The sequence below is a fragment of the Colletotrichum lupini genome, chromosome 7 (assembly GCF_023278565.1).
Source record: "Colletotrichum lupini chromosome 7, complete sequence".
Taxonomy (NCBI): Eukaryota; Fungi; Ascomycota; class Sordariomycetes; order Glomerellales; family Glomerellaceae; genus Colletotrichum; species Colletotrichum lupini.
The window spans coordinates 3,881,246-3,895,556 of NC_064680.1; the positions used below are offsets into that span (position 1 = coordinate 3,881,246).

A 14,311-nucleotide genomic window follows, 5' to 3' on the forward strand; every position below is an offset into this window, starting at 1 on the left:
TTAACGTAAAATAGGAAATAATTTATAAATAACCTCGAGGTTAATAGTAATAAAGAGGGATTTTTTATAAAAAATCGTAGAGTTAATATAATAACCCTTTTTAAAGTACTTTTTAAGTATATTAAAAAACGATTAGTAATAGTTATTAAAATAAAGGCTATTAGTTTCTAGTTTCTAAGTAATAATAATAAAGTTCTCTTAATAATAAGATTACTTAACCTTATTAATATAAAAATAAATAAATAAATCGTATATTTAATTATAATAATAAAAATAAAACTTATGTCGTTAGTTTTAAATATAAAAAGATTCTTAGGCTAGCCCCTCTTATTATTAATATAGGACTTAAAATTATTATTATTATAATAGTAAGAAAGTATTATAAAATTAATTTAGAAATATTTTTAATTAATTATTAATAAATTCTGAGTGTAATAGTAAGTTTTATAATAAATTTTTTTAATAAAAGTTATTATAAAGGGTAAAAGTTTAAAAAAAGGGATATAAAAGTTTAAAAAAAGGGACGTAACTTAACTAGGGTAAAAGAAAAGTATAAGTCGGAATTATTTTTTATAAAGCGGACCTTAATTAAGTAATAATACCCTAATTAGCTATAATTTATTTTTAAAATATTTCTAACCCGAGTACCCTAAAAAAAAAGCGAAGTCTAATTAGTTAAATTTAGCCGGGATTTACTAATATCTAAGTACTTATTATTATATATAGGACTCTTACCTTAACTAGGGGGGGTTATTATTAGTTTATATATAGACTCCTAATGTTCTACCCCGCGAGCCCGACTTGCGCTCCGATATCTGCCCCACTATGAACAAATTTCCAGTTTAATTCAGGCCGGTCTGGTCCCGTTGATTAAGTTGTTGGGGCCCGCCGTTCGTGACTCTTTCTTGGACGATTCCTCTGCTTCTGTTCCGGTCTGAGTGACTCCTCTTCTTCTCACAAACACCTTTCCCAAGACATCAGGACAATGTCAGAGAACGCAGAGCCCCCCGTTGTCGCCGTCATGACCAACGGAACACTCAATGGCGTCAATGGCGACCACCCGCCGCGCCCAAGAACACCGCAGCCCGCCGGAATGTCCTTGACTGAGTACAGCGCCAACCCGTCCACGCCGCCAGAGGAGAGAAGGAGCCGCATCAAGGGTGTTGTTCCCGAGGACTTTCTGCTGCCTGATGGCCACCCAGACGTGAGAATCATCCCCAATGGCAATGCTAATGGCTCAATTGGGACCACCGCTAAACATTTGTGTGCTCGTCTAGTACCTCCGAATGATCGCCGCCGCGACGTCCCGCGTCTACGAAGCCTGCAAGGTCACACCGCTCCAGCCCGCCGTCAATCTCAGCAACCGACTCGAGTGCAATGTTCTACTCAAGCGCGAGGACCAGCAGCCCGTCTTCAGCTTCAAGCTGCGCGGCGCCTACAACAAGATGGCCCACCTCGACCCCGCCGTTAGCTGGAAGGGCGTCGTCTGTTGCTCCGCCGGTAACCACGCTCAGGGCGTCGCCTACTCGGCCCGCAAGCTCAAAATTCCCGCGACCATCGTCATGCCCGAAGCCACACCTAGCATCAAGCATCTGAACGTTGCGCGCCTGGGCGGACACGTTGTCTTGCACGGTGCCGACTTCGATGCCGCCAAGGAGGAGTGCGGCCGGAGAGCGGCGCAGGACGGCCTGATCAACATCCCGCCATTTGACGACCCGTACGTCATTGCGGGCCAGGGAACCATTGGTATGGAGCTGTTCGGCCAGATCAACATGTCCAAGCTCGATGCCATCTTTTGCTGTGTCGGAGGTGGTGGCCTCATCTCCGGAATTGGTGTCTACGTGAAGCGCATGGCGCCCCACGTTAAGATCATTGGTGTTGAGACCTACGACGCCAACGCTCTGGTCCAGTCCTTGGCCAAGGGAGAGCGAGTGGTGTTGGACAGCGTCGGCCTCTTTGCAGACGGTGCCGCCGTCAAGACCGTCGGCGAGGAGACGTTCCGCCTCTGCAAGGACGTTGTGGATGAGGTCATCCAAGTCACCACGGACGAGGTCTGCGCTGCCATCAAGGACATGTACGACGACACTCGCGCCGGTCTCGAGCCCGCCGGCGCCCTTTCCATTGCCGGCCTCAAGAAATACGTCGCTCAGAACCCGAGCGATCGCCGCAAGACCATGGTGGCTGTCACCTCTGGCGCCAACATGAACTTTGACAGGCTGCGTTTCGTCGCTGAGCGCGCCACCCTTGGTGAGGGTAAGGAGGCCCTGCTGGCGGTCAGCATTCCCGAGAAGCCCGGTGCCTTCTCCAACCTCATCACCAGCATCATGCCCCACTCCGTGACCGAGTTCTCATACCGCTACGCGACCGACGAAGTCGCCAATGTTCTTATTGGTATCTCCCTGACAGCCCCTGCACCGCAAAGAACGCAGGAGCTGCAGATGCTCTTGGAGCGCATTCGGTCGCACGACATGTCGGTGACGGATCTCTCGGGCGACGAGCTCGCCAAGAGCCACATCCGGTACCTCGTCGGTGGTCGCTCCAACGTGCCCAACGAGCGCCTGTACATGTTCAACTTCCCTGAGCGGCCCGGCGCTTTGGAGAAATTCCTCATGACCCTGCGTCCCAAGTTCAATATTAGTCTGTTTAACTACCGTAACTACGGTGGTGACACGGGTAAGATCTTGGCGGGTATTCTCTGCCCCGACAACGAGGTTGATCAATTGGAGACGTTCTTGACTGAGATTGGATACCCGTGGGAGGACTGCACCCAGTCGGCCGTCTTCAAGACTTTCCTCCGTAGTTAGAGGATTGAAGGCTTGGAAAACCCGTTTACGTGGTTGATTTTCGTACGGCGCTGGGCGTTTTTGCAAACATTTGGGTGACAGAAAACGGAACATTGGGAAATATCACGCATGCTGGTGCAACCTTGGGAAGAAGAAAAGCCGCCTCTTGTAGATAGACTATTCAAACTCAATTGAGGATATTTACATGACCTATTTTGTTTGCTTGCGTGTCAACAGTACTTCGCTGCGCGCAACCTTCAAAATAATGTCATCCCATCGTCGATGCCTTTTCATCCGATACCGCAGCTGAGCGATAAGAGTTCTGGTGCCGATAAGCGCACGGACATCAACACCACGTGATGAACGCCAAGCCGTCGAAAATGCTCCAACTGAGGCCATCCAGGCCCCCTTCAACACCAGAGCAGTCGGCATCGCGAAGCTCCACGCCTCACCACGAAATACGGACCTCGTAGCTCCGGATAGCTCTCAATCGACAAGTCTCGTGCTCCAGCACCCATCAGACTTCCAACTCACCAGAGCCTAAGCTCCCGACTTCCACCGTGTCCGACCTTTCCTCTCACAACCCGCCCGACGACACATCGACCAGGAAAATCGAGAAAAGACTACACAATGGCTTCTTCCCTCGCCGCCTCCCTCAGGGCCCTGACCCTCAGCACCGCCCGCGCAACAATCCCCCGCGCCGTCAGCTCCGCTGCCACAACCACGGCGACGCGCGCCCTCTCGACGGCGATCCTGACGAAGCAGCCGGCGCAAAAGAGCGAGTCGATGCTCGCGCAGGTCGGAAAGAGCGCCTCGGGCGTGGTGAATGCCTTGGTGCAGCAGACGAGGGGGATGAAGGTGCACAGCTCCGTCAAGAAGAGGTGTGAGCACTGCAAGGTAAGCCTGTGCTTTTTCCATGTTTATGGGGGAGGGGGAAGGCCGTTGGGGATGGGCTAGGTTGATTCGGGGAGGTGGAATTGAGGATATCCGGATGGACGACCAGAGGAGGATTCGCATTGTGAAGCTGAGCTTTGGCATGGACATTTTGCTAACTTCATGCGCCACAGATTGTTAGACGCAAGGCGGGCAAGAGACATAACGGATACTTGTACGTCATCTGCAAGGCGAACCCCAGACACAAGCAACGCCAATCTTGAGAGATTCTTCGGTTCTGGGTTCAGAGAGGGAGACTATCAACGAAGTGGTGTGTATGAAAACCTTGTACCATACAGAGAGGAGGGACCGGGGAAGCTCAGAGAAATGGGGCATCGGGCGAGCGACAGCACGTGAGGATGTTGCGACTGTAGACAAGTTTTGAGAGACGTCCATGGGATCGATACCATTGCCCCACTGGAGTTTTTAGAAAGATCCCCCTCCATCACTGGGCACCTTGCAAGCTATAGAAGCAAATTGCAGCGAGGGTTAGACCTTTTGTGGTGTGTATTATACAAAGATCCTTTTTACTGGTTTTACAATGATGAGAACTTTACATTCCGTCGACGTATCGTTCCATGCCCTGCCACTCCGTCTTGCCTGTTGAGATGAGATAGCGGATGTGTCCCTGGAGCATAGTATTGTCAGTCCCGTAAGAAGGAGAGGTAAGGGGGGCAGGGGACGTGGGAGCTTACAAGGTCCGTCACATCTCGGTGACGTTCGAACTCATCGCGGGCGTACCGTCTCGACTCAGCGCGGGTGTTTGGGTCGGCGATGCGCCGTGTGCCGCGGATGATTTCGCGGTAGAGGGATATGACGCGGGATCTCTGGAGGAACTATGGAAAGTGTGAGCATGTACTCATACATTTTTCCACAGTCATTGATTGAAAATCTTGGTCGCTATTCTCATATGAAGAGCTGCAAACGTGACATGAAGAGAGAGTATGATGGCAATGGTTCTTACATGATCCAGGCTCAAGGCCTTCTTCCCGAGCCGCGACCTCGCTGGCCGGGTAGAGTAGCTGCGGGCAATTGACCACAGGGGATTTTTGAAGGGCATTAGGGCCAAGGGATGGGAGGCTCCGACTACATCTGCGAATTGGGTGTGAGATTGAATACGTTTCGGCTCAATTCGACGTTGATGTTTCTCACTCACCAATATCAAATGAGACTGCTGCGCTTTCATGCTTTCAAAGCCAATTGGTGCTCTGGGCTGTAGTGTGGAAACTTTTTGGAGTGGATGAGGTCAGGACGGGGAAACTTCGGGACTTGGAGCCAGTGCTCAGCAAGGGTCTCGGTGACGGGAGACAGAGGTCTGTGGAATTGGGTTGTCACTTTACACCGAGTTCTCATCCCCCAAATTAGGAGTTAAAGATTGCATAGCTTGACTTTTCCTTCGTTCTCTCTTCGCTTGAACTTGTAGATACGCCACGAGACTTTCATATTTTCCCCGTCTCCAACCGAAAGATGGCACCACCCCGCAAGCGCCGCAGGGCCCCAACCAACCCCATCGAGGCAGCGAACCGCAAATCCGATGCCGACTTTACCAGGGACCATCTCCTGCCCAGGTTCGTCTCACATCCACGCAGGCGTATCTCAAGATAGCTCCGAACCTCTCACGGGTGCTCACATCTCACACAACGATGCCAGCCCCGAGTGGACGAATTGGACGCACCCCAAGAGCGGTACACCGTACACCCTCTCACTCAAGTCCCCGGCGCAGCTCGCACAGAGTGAGCTGAAAGCGTGCTTCGATCTCATCGACTACACCAGTGGAGCCGATTACCGCGCTTCAAAAGATGGGTGGCGGCCGGCGCATAAGATGAGGGAGATGAAGAGTGAAGGATTGCGATATATCCTTGTCAAAAAGTCGGGTTCATCAGCACCTGATGCAGCTACCGCTGGTAATGACGAGAGTGAGGTGTGCGGAAATGCTGCGGAGGATAAGATTTGTGGGTTCACGAGTCTTATGCCTACCTTTGAGGAGGGTGAGGCTGCGGTATACTGCTATGAGATCCACCTCCTAGAGGAATTACGAGGGTGAGTTTTAGGACGTTTCCTACGTGTTTTTTTGGTCGAAGGATGAGCCCGGGGGAGGGTAATCGGCGCGGGACCGGTAGGCGGGGGGCTCAGCCCATCGCGCTGTCAGCACCATCACGGAGGAGGATCGGGATCTCATGCCGGCAGCGCACACTTCCAACTGTCAATGCCGCGAAGAGAAGCTAACTAGAACACGATGCAGCACGGGCGTGGGTCGTACACTTATGGATTACCTCGTAAAAGTGGCGGAGAGCATTCCCATAATTGAAAAGGTGATGTTGACATGCTTCATCGCCAACGCAGATGCGCGCGCGTTTTATGAGAAGCTTGGCTTCGAGATTGATGCGCTGTCGCCTGTGGAGAGAAAGTTGAGATTCGGCAAGGTGTTTGTGCCGGATTATGTCATCATGAGCAAGAGGGTTCGTGATAAGAAGAAGGGTGAGGGGAAGGAAGATCTGGATGAGGGTGGTGCGGTGAATGAAGACGCGTGATGTGTATTTTGAGTCCATATGCCGGAAATTGCTCCGACATCAAGAACCCCCCATCTTCGGTGACGGACTCCGTATTGCAAAAAGAGGGCCTGTGTACATAGGCAAACCCGATGTAGATTCCTAAGTACTAGACAGCATCGAGCGTTACACGATGGAGAGATGTTATATCGTCGCGTATCACTGACTGCCCATTTTGACAAGCAGTTTACCTAATGATCTAGCAGTGAAGCAAGTCAGCTTAGGGCAATGTCAGGCCATGAATAGAAGCTGGAGCCCGCTTGACAAAGCCTCATCGGAAGTCTCACTCCTTTCCTTGGGACCCTCCAAAATGGTAAGATGAGATGGAATGACAGGGGTCAGAGAGTGTAACCACAGGAACTTGCAAGGGGTTTAGAAAAGGGGACCACTGCAGGGACAGCCTGGAAATCCCAACCTAAAATCGGGGGACCGTTTCCACCCATTCGTCGGAATTATCGCAGCTATTGGATCCGAGTGCAGTGAGCTGGAGGAGCTGAGCTGAGCCTTGCCTTGGACAACTCACTCACCCTTCTGCTCAAGTTCTCACGCACCTTTCTCCACGACTCATGTTCGATCACCACGGTTAGGATCAACTCAGAGCTGTGTCTGCCTACGTTAGCTGTGCCGATCATTGTTGGCCCCGTCTTTGCCAGAGCCCGTTCACTGGAAACACGACGGAGTGAGGCCCGGCCCACACCACACCCGGCAGGCATTTCTTCCCAACTTGGAGGGAGGAAGCGAAGCGTTAAGACCACAGGCACTGCGATCAATGGCACTGTCTCTCATGTTGCACACTTCTCCACCACGTGCCAACAGTCAGCGGCTCCAAATCTCACAGTCTCGGGAAAATATACCTACACGAAAGAAGGTGAACTTAATACCCCTTACTTGGAGAAGAAATGCCAAACACAGCCCTCAATCTGCCTCGCGAAATCCCCCTTGCCCGCCAAGCTCAGCCCTAGGACGCCAATCCAACATCGTCGGGCCTAGCGTCCCCGCCGTGATGCATGAGCCGGTTGCTGCTTCTGTTAGCAAAGTCTCCAATCACCGCTTCGACCAGCAAGCCACAGGGGGGAAACGAGAGGTCGAGGGGCATGCCGACTCGCCGAGTGTGTAATGGATTCACGGATCATGGTCTGACATATTCTTCTTACGCCGGCGCTGATCGGCTACAAAGTTCTTGCTATGGCTCGGACGCACAGGATTCAGGCAGCCGACGGGTGAGTAAAGGAGTTGTGGGGATGTTCATCTCTCCTTCCAAAACGCTACCAAGGCTACGAACTCCATGGGCCTGCCAGACTCCAGAGGAATGGTTAGAGAACCGGAGAAAAGTGCTTGACATGAGCAAAGCCTCATTCCCCCGAGCGAGAAGCACGTCCCTGTCTCAAAGTCATCAAAAACGCCTATTGGCGTTGTCTAGCAGCAGCCTACACTAGCGCATGTGTGGACTGGACTGGGGACGAGGTAATTTGTATTGAAGCTTGTTTTTATTCCCATATTTTTTTTTCAGCTACGAGATCAAGGTACTTTTATTGTGTGACCACTGGTGACTTAAGCCACTACTTGGGCACCTAACGTTAAACCAAATGCGGCCACTATTGAGATGTGATCGGCCGTCTGCATTCGTCCAACCCGTATTGAGGCCTTCAGCCATCAGCCCGTTCGTCGAAGCGTTGCTCGCGCCTTGTCTTACATGAAGCCCACTGGCTGCTGTATATCAGACCACGGAATCCCTCACCCTCGCTCTTTGGCTTTTCGACGCTCTCTTCGACGTTTCTCTGTTTCTGGAACCTCTGCCCTCGAACGGTCACCTTCAGCACCCATTAGCACCAGTATCAAGCATCGCAACCCGTCAACATGGACTACTCACAGCAACCCAAGGCGGAGTACCAGCAGCCCCAGATGCAGCCTCAAATGCAACCGCAGCAGCAACAGCAGCAGTACTACGAGCAACAACAGCCTCAACAGCAGCAGCTCCAGCACCAGCACCAGCCCCATCCCCAGCACCAGCAGACAATGCAGCAAGAATACGTTCAAGGCGCCAATGTCCAGACCCAAGAATGGCAGTCAAGCTTGATGGACTGCGGTCCTTGTGATACCTGTATCGTGGGAACCTGTCTCCCGTGCTTGCGTAAGTTCTCTCCTCCACGTTCTATACCCAAGAGCCCTAACTAATACGCATCACCCAACAGTCCTCGGCAAGACCTCAGAGCGCATGCGCGACCCCACAATGCAGACGTACGAGGCCATCAACACAGACTGCCTGCTCATGTGCGGCATCACCTGGTTCACCGGCTGCGGCTGGATCTACGCCATGATGAAGCGCGGCGAGATCCGCGAGCGCTTCGGTATCAAGGGCTCCGGCGGCTCCGACTGCTGCGTGAGCTACTGGTGCGGGTGCTGCGCGCTCATCCAGCAGGACAAGGAGGTGCAGGCGCGTCTGTCGACGGGGCCTATTGTTCAGGGGTACCAACCGCAGAAGGAGGGCATGCACATGCCGCCACAGCAAGCTTGAGCAACGGCTCCGTGATGTTGGTCGCGAATGGGAAGGTGATGAGGGTAGATGAGGCTACGGCGTGGTTTTTGTCTTGGTAATGATGGTTATTAGTTATGGTATACCCGTGGGAATTGAAGGCAATGACACCGCCGACTCGGGTTGATGCGATTGTCATTCGACTGATAGTCTCGAGCACATGGGCCTGGTAATATTTCTTGCTAGTAATTGAGCTGGCCGAGCTTGATCAAACATGTTGATCATTCATCTGATACTTCTCGCCAAATCACTCACTTCAGTGAATCACTGGAGTCACGACTGCTTGAAGCCCTTTTCGATCGAGCTCGCCTTGAACGGTGAATCATACTACGCTTGCCTCAACTACAAAACGGTTGTCGCGAGATGCTTCTCTCTCCCCCTTGATTTCTCATTACTGCCCCTCTCCAATGCAAAATTGACTTCTTCCTCATCTTTTCGCGAATATGGCCGCGATTGTTTCCCAGAATGTCGTTGCGCCAGCGGAAGAGATATGCGGTTGGATACCGCTCGCGACGAATACTTTAGGGTAAAGCATCCCTTCCCTGAGGTGGCCCGTTCCGACGCCACGCAAGTAAGCAAGACAGACGAACGACATTAGCTAATAAGTCCACAGATTCTTACAAGAGCCCATCCCCTATGCCTGTATCAATCCACCCGCGGACTGTATCTCCTCCGGGTCCTACATGGGCTGCGGCAGCCCCATACCCACGACTTGCGTGCAGACAGCCAAAGCCCCGAGGGCATGTGAGCCCGGCCAGCTCTGCTGGTAAGTCGATCTTATATAGGATTTCCCAACTGAGATTTCATCGAAGCCACTAACAACGGATAGTGGGCCATATCCTAACACGGACTGCTGGACTTGGCGTTCGATTGACAATACTGCAACTTACACACTCTTACAATGCAGCTCAGTCTCCGGTGTCGGGACTTTAATGGCAGAATCCTTCATACCAGGGGCCACAGTGACAGCCACCACGAAAGATGGTTCACCTAAAACCAGTGACGACGCCAAGACGACCACAACAGCCGAACTATCACAACCCACAGCTGGAGTTACCATCGCCACAAAGACGAGTCTTCTGCTACCTGGAATCCCTTCGGAAACATCCGGTTCCTCTGGCGAAGCCTCGCCTGCTGCAATTACAGGGGCTATCGTCGGAGCACTTGCCTTTCTTGGCATCTTGTTAGGTGTAACCGTCTTCATCTGGAACCGGGCCAGGAAAAAGAAACGTCTGGCTCACGAGGCTGCGATTGGAGGGCCAGTGACGCCCATGAGAAAGAGAGATAGTATGACACCGTTCCATGCGGGGGCCATCAATGTTCCTGTGTCGTCTGTTTATGATTACGGCGGCCCATCGAAGAGCGTATCGAGAGGTGATTCTGGTGTTTTGGAAGGGGCGAGTAGGCCTCCTCCTCGACCACCTAGAAGTCCGGCCAGGGACATGAACGTCACCGAGGGTGGTTGGATTTAGTGGACGGGAAGACGGAAAGGGCTTTAACAGTCGATCGCCTTAGATTACTGAGTTTTTTATGCCGAAGGGCTTGCCCTCAAATTTTCAGGAGCTCGCATAGCCTTAGATACTCCTCATGATAGCCCATGGCTTACACATGGAAGAAGCTAGAACTGTCTCTGCCAAGACGCTAGGCTACTTCAATGATACGACTTGAGCCAAATATCCAGAAAAGATGTGATAATCTCTTCCCGTAATAAAATCCTTCCAACCCCAGAGACATAGCTTAAGCTTTAAACTCAACCTGTCTCAGTAGAGATCAACGGTTATTGGCGGGCTGATGGGATGCTCGAGTGCGAGGAAGTGCGAGCCAAGCCATTCGAGCCCGGCAGAACGTCGATGCCTAGAGCAGCAACAAGGAAATAGGATTGCGGGCCGCTGCCTGAGTCCCCATATCTAACCCGCAGAGAGATTGATAACTCTAAATGCTTGCACCAGCCTCCTTTACGGACTATCCACTCTTGTAAGCGCTACGCTGCTTCGAGAGAATGAGCGAGGCGATGTCTAAGCTCTTTTTATTATGAGATTGGTGAAGTCGGATTAGGGCTTCAATTCTCTCAATCAGCCTCGGATAATCTGTCCATCGGCTTTAGAGAAAATGATTAGCTATAAAGCAGACCTTGAAAGTTATCGACAGTCTAGAGGGCATTATAAAAGGCAGGTGTCTTTGCGATGTTGAAGGAACTCGATTACTATCGGATTAGAAGTCTAATTTAACCGCGGCATATAGCTAACTGCGCAGGGGCTAATTAGGGGCCCTATTTATAATTATTATAGCCAGCTTAACCTACGGTTAGAACCTCTTTTTTATACTTACTACGTAAATATTTATATAGTTTAATTAATCTCTTCGTTAACTATAGTTCGAACTAACTATTTTATAATAAAAATACTAATACTAATTAATAATTAAATTCTATTATTATAAATCGGTAAGGTATCTCGCTATATAAAAAAAAACGACTTCTTAATATTATATAAAATAGGAGATTTATATTAATTAACCTTATAAAAATAAACGAAAAAGGAGGCGATTCTTAAATACTATACGGAATTAAGTAATTATAGCCCTTTATTATTTATAAAAGGTCGATATTTATTACGTTTAAATACGTTAATTAATAGAACTACTTAAATAACTAGCTTTTTATTATTACCCTAAGTAATTATTTTATTAAATAACTTTTCTATAGCTAGCTTATAATTAAAAATTAACTAATTAAATTAATAAAAAGTAATACTTATATAACGACTACCCGCTTAATTAATTAGCATAACGAACGAGCTTAATAATATAATATAAAAAAGTACTATATAATTAAAAAAAGGGATTTTTAAATATAAATATTTTTATTTAATGATAAAAGTAACCCTATAAGAGTTATTAAGCTAAGAGATCTATAATATATAAAAAAGTTTATTATTATAAAGATTTTATAAGTATAACCTTAAGCCTATAATCTAAATAACCTCTTTATAGCTCTTTTAATTACTCCCTAAGTATTATTTAAAAATAAAGTATAGGGGACGGTTTAATAAAAAAGGAGGGGATTTAGAGGTCCTAATAATATTAAGTTAAGAATATTATAGATTTCGGAAATTAACTTAAAAAAAAAGTAGCTATTTTAAAATAGTCCTACGACCTCTTATTAAAGTTATTATTAGTTTAAAAAAAGGCTAAAAAGATAAGGATTTAAGGGGAAAAAAAAGAATCCTCTAAAAGGCTATTAAAAAGCTTCTTTTTATACTAGCTCTTAGTATAAGATTACTAATTTTAAGAAATTAACTAAGTAATAAAAGGGATTATTAATAAGTAATAATTACTTAATTATAATTAAGTTATAAAAAAGACTATTTAAAAAATATAAAATAGGGTACTAAGAGGCTATAAAAAATAAGATTTTTAAAGTATTTAACCCTATTACGTATAAGTAATAAGTAAGTATTTTTAATAAGTTTTTAAAATTTACGATTTTATAAAAAAAAGGGCTTAACTTCGTTAACTATATTTAACGGCTTATATAATTTTTAATAATTATATAGCTCCTTTACGAGCCGCCCGGCGTTTATTTTTAATTATTTTTATAAAATATTATTTTAAAAAAAGTAGGTTAAAAAAAAAGCTATTTAGAGATTATAAAAAGTACGAGGCTTAAGAAGCTAGAAATATATAAAATAGTAGAAATTAGTAATTAATAAAAATCCTAAAACTAATTATTATATTTTTTATAATAATATAAACGTTTACCGCTATTATTATAAAAAGGAACTATTAAAACCTACCTTTTTATATTAAATAAAAAAGAGGATCTTAGTAAGTACGATAGTTAATAATTTAAAAAAGTAATAATAATTATTAAAAATAACAAAAACGAGAGTAGTAGCGAGATAGTAAGAAGAAGTGGGAATCTCTTAGACTTTAATAAATTCGTTAAGTAATAAAAGTATAAATATATTATAATTAGTACGTAGATTAAATATATCCTTATTAAGATTAAATACGTTAATAATTATTAATATAAGTATAAGTTAGAATACGACCCTTAGCGAGTTAGAGTAAAGAAAAAGAGGACAAAACCCGATCTTAAATAGAATCCTAATCCCTTATAAATAGGTAAATATTAACCTAGATTATTAAAGGATATAAATATATAAAATTATAAATTAGCTTAATAATAAGTAAATTAATATAATATTAATCTATTTAACTAAGGTTTATAAGAAAAAGGGGCTATAGGGGTAACCCCTATTTTATAAAATTATAAATAACTTTAATTACTAACTAAATAAATAGTTCGCGAGTATAAGCTTAAGAATCGTAAAAGTAGTTAATAAATTCTTTTATAAATAAGGGGTATTATTAACGTAATTATAATTATAAGAGCTATATAAAATACTAATAGTAATAATTATAAAAAAGGAATTCGTATTATAAAACTAAGTATAGGTTAATAAAGCGTATAATCGCTTTAACGAATTTAAAAAAAGAGTAAATAACCTAAATTTCCTTTTTATAATTACTAATAAACATCTATCGTTATAAAAGGATATACTAGGGCAAAATATAGTACTAGAAGTATAATAATTAATAATTTTGCTTATTTTAATCTATAACTTATTATTATTATTAATACGAAATTCGGCGTTAATTAGTTAATAAAAAAAGAGGTAAACGACCCGAAGTTATTAATAATACGTAGTAACGTAGGGATCGTATATAAAGATCGAAAATTTAATAATAAATACGAAGTAATTTATAAACTTTAAGAAGATCTTTTTAAAAGAGAAATTATATTCTAGGGGGAAGTATAAGGTTTTATAAAAAACCCTAACGATATTTTATAATTATTATAAAAAAGTTAGAATTAGGGAATATTAGTACTATTTAATAATTAATATTATACTTATAAATAAAGCCTCTAATTATTATTATAAAGCGGTACGTAATCTTAATTGAAATAACTTTTTTAATATAATTAATATAATCCGAAACTACTTCGAGACTTATAATAAAAATCTAGAGCTCTTATTTAAGCTATAAGCGATTTCTTTTATATTTATAGTTAGGATAATAGAGGGTAAATTATAAATAAAGATCCTTAAAGAGCTTATTAATTAAATTAATAAGCTAATAAAAACCTAGCTAAATAAAAAGATAAATAAATAAAAAGTTAAATATTTTTATACTATAATTTAGCATATATTAAAAATAAAAATAACCCTATACTAAGTACTTAAAAACTACGAGACGCTCTATTCGAGGCTAAAATCTAGCTTTAATATTAAAATAAGAATATTATACTAAACCTATTTTTAAGTATACGACGGCCCTTATTAATAATATTAAGTTAATCGAACGTATAATAAATAAAAAAAAAGGCTAAATATAGTAATTACTAATAAAGAGGCCTAGATTCGTTAAATAAGTAGAGATTTAACTTATAAATAGGGTAATAAAAGAGGTAATATTATATTTATAAAAAGGATAAATATTAATTAAGT

At 44.6% G+C, this 14,311-nt stretch overlaps 5 protein-coding genes across 5 annotated transcripts; 4 read left to right on the top strand and 1 right to left on the bottom strand.

The window, feature by feature from the left end:
• Positions 1-985: 985 nt before the first annotated feature.
• Positions 986-4,101, top strand: CLUP02_14179 (threonine ammonia-lyase; the record flags this gene model as incomplete). Its single annotated transcript, XM_049293111.1, has 8 exons — positions 986-1,204; positions 1,278-2,777; positions 2,886-2,951; positions 3,021-3,102; positions 3,155-3,252; positions 3,321-3,664; positions 3,741-3,853; positions 3,908-4,101. 8 exons carry the CDS (start codon positions 986-988, stop codon positions 4,099-4,101), a joined length of 2,616 nt encoding a protein of 871 aa, XP_049150257.1.
• A 168-nt stretch (positions 4,102-4,269) lies between these two features.
• On the bottom strand, positions 4,270-4,902 carry CLUP02_14180 (complex 1 protein; the record flags this gene model as incomplete). Its single annotated transcript, XM_049293112.1, has 4 exons — positions 4,270-4,344; positions 4,412-4,552; positions 4,681-4,808; positions 4,869-4,902. 4 exons carry the CDS (start codon positions 4,900-4,902, stop codon positions 4,270-4,272), a joined length of 378 nt encoding a protein of 125 aa, XP_049150258.1.
• Positions 4,903-5,183: 281 nt separating this feature from the next.
• CLUP02_14181 (acetyltransferase) lies at positions 5,184-6,247 on the top strand (the record flags this gene model as incomplete). The annotated part of the gene is made up of 3 exons (XM_049293113.1): positions 5,184-5,284; positions 5,367-5,756; positions 5,959-6,247. The coding sequence occupies 3 exons, from the start codon at positions 5,184-5,186 to the stop codon at positions 6,245-6,247; spliced, it is 780 nt and encodes a 259-aa protein (XP_049150259.1).
• Positions 6,248-8,480: 2,233 nt separating this feature from the next.
• Positions 8,481-8,780, top strand: CLUP02_14182 (PLAC8 family protein; the record flags this gene model as incomplete). Its single annotated transcript, XM_049293114.1, has 1 exon — positions 8,481-8,780. One exon carries the CDS (start codon positions 8,481-8,483, stop codon positions 8,778-8,780), a length of 300 nt encoding a protein of 99 aa, XP_049150260.1.
• A 701-nt stretch (positions 8,781-9,481) lies between these two features.
• CLUP02_14183 (uncharacterized protein) lies at positions 9,482-10,270 on the top strand (the record flags this gene model as incomplete). Its single annotated transcript, XM_049293115.1, has 2 exons — positions 9,482-9,564; positions 9,706-10,270. 2 exons carry the CDS (start codon positions 9,482-9,484, stop codon positions 10,268-10,270), a joined length of 648 nt encoding a protein of 215 aa, XP_049150261.1.
• Between the last annotated feature and the right edge of the window lie 4,041 nt (positions 10,271-14,311).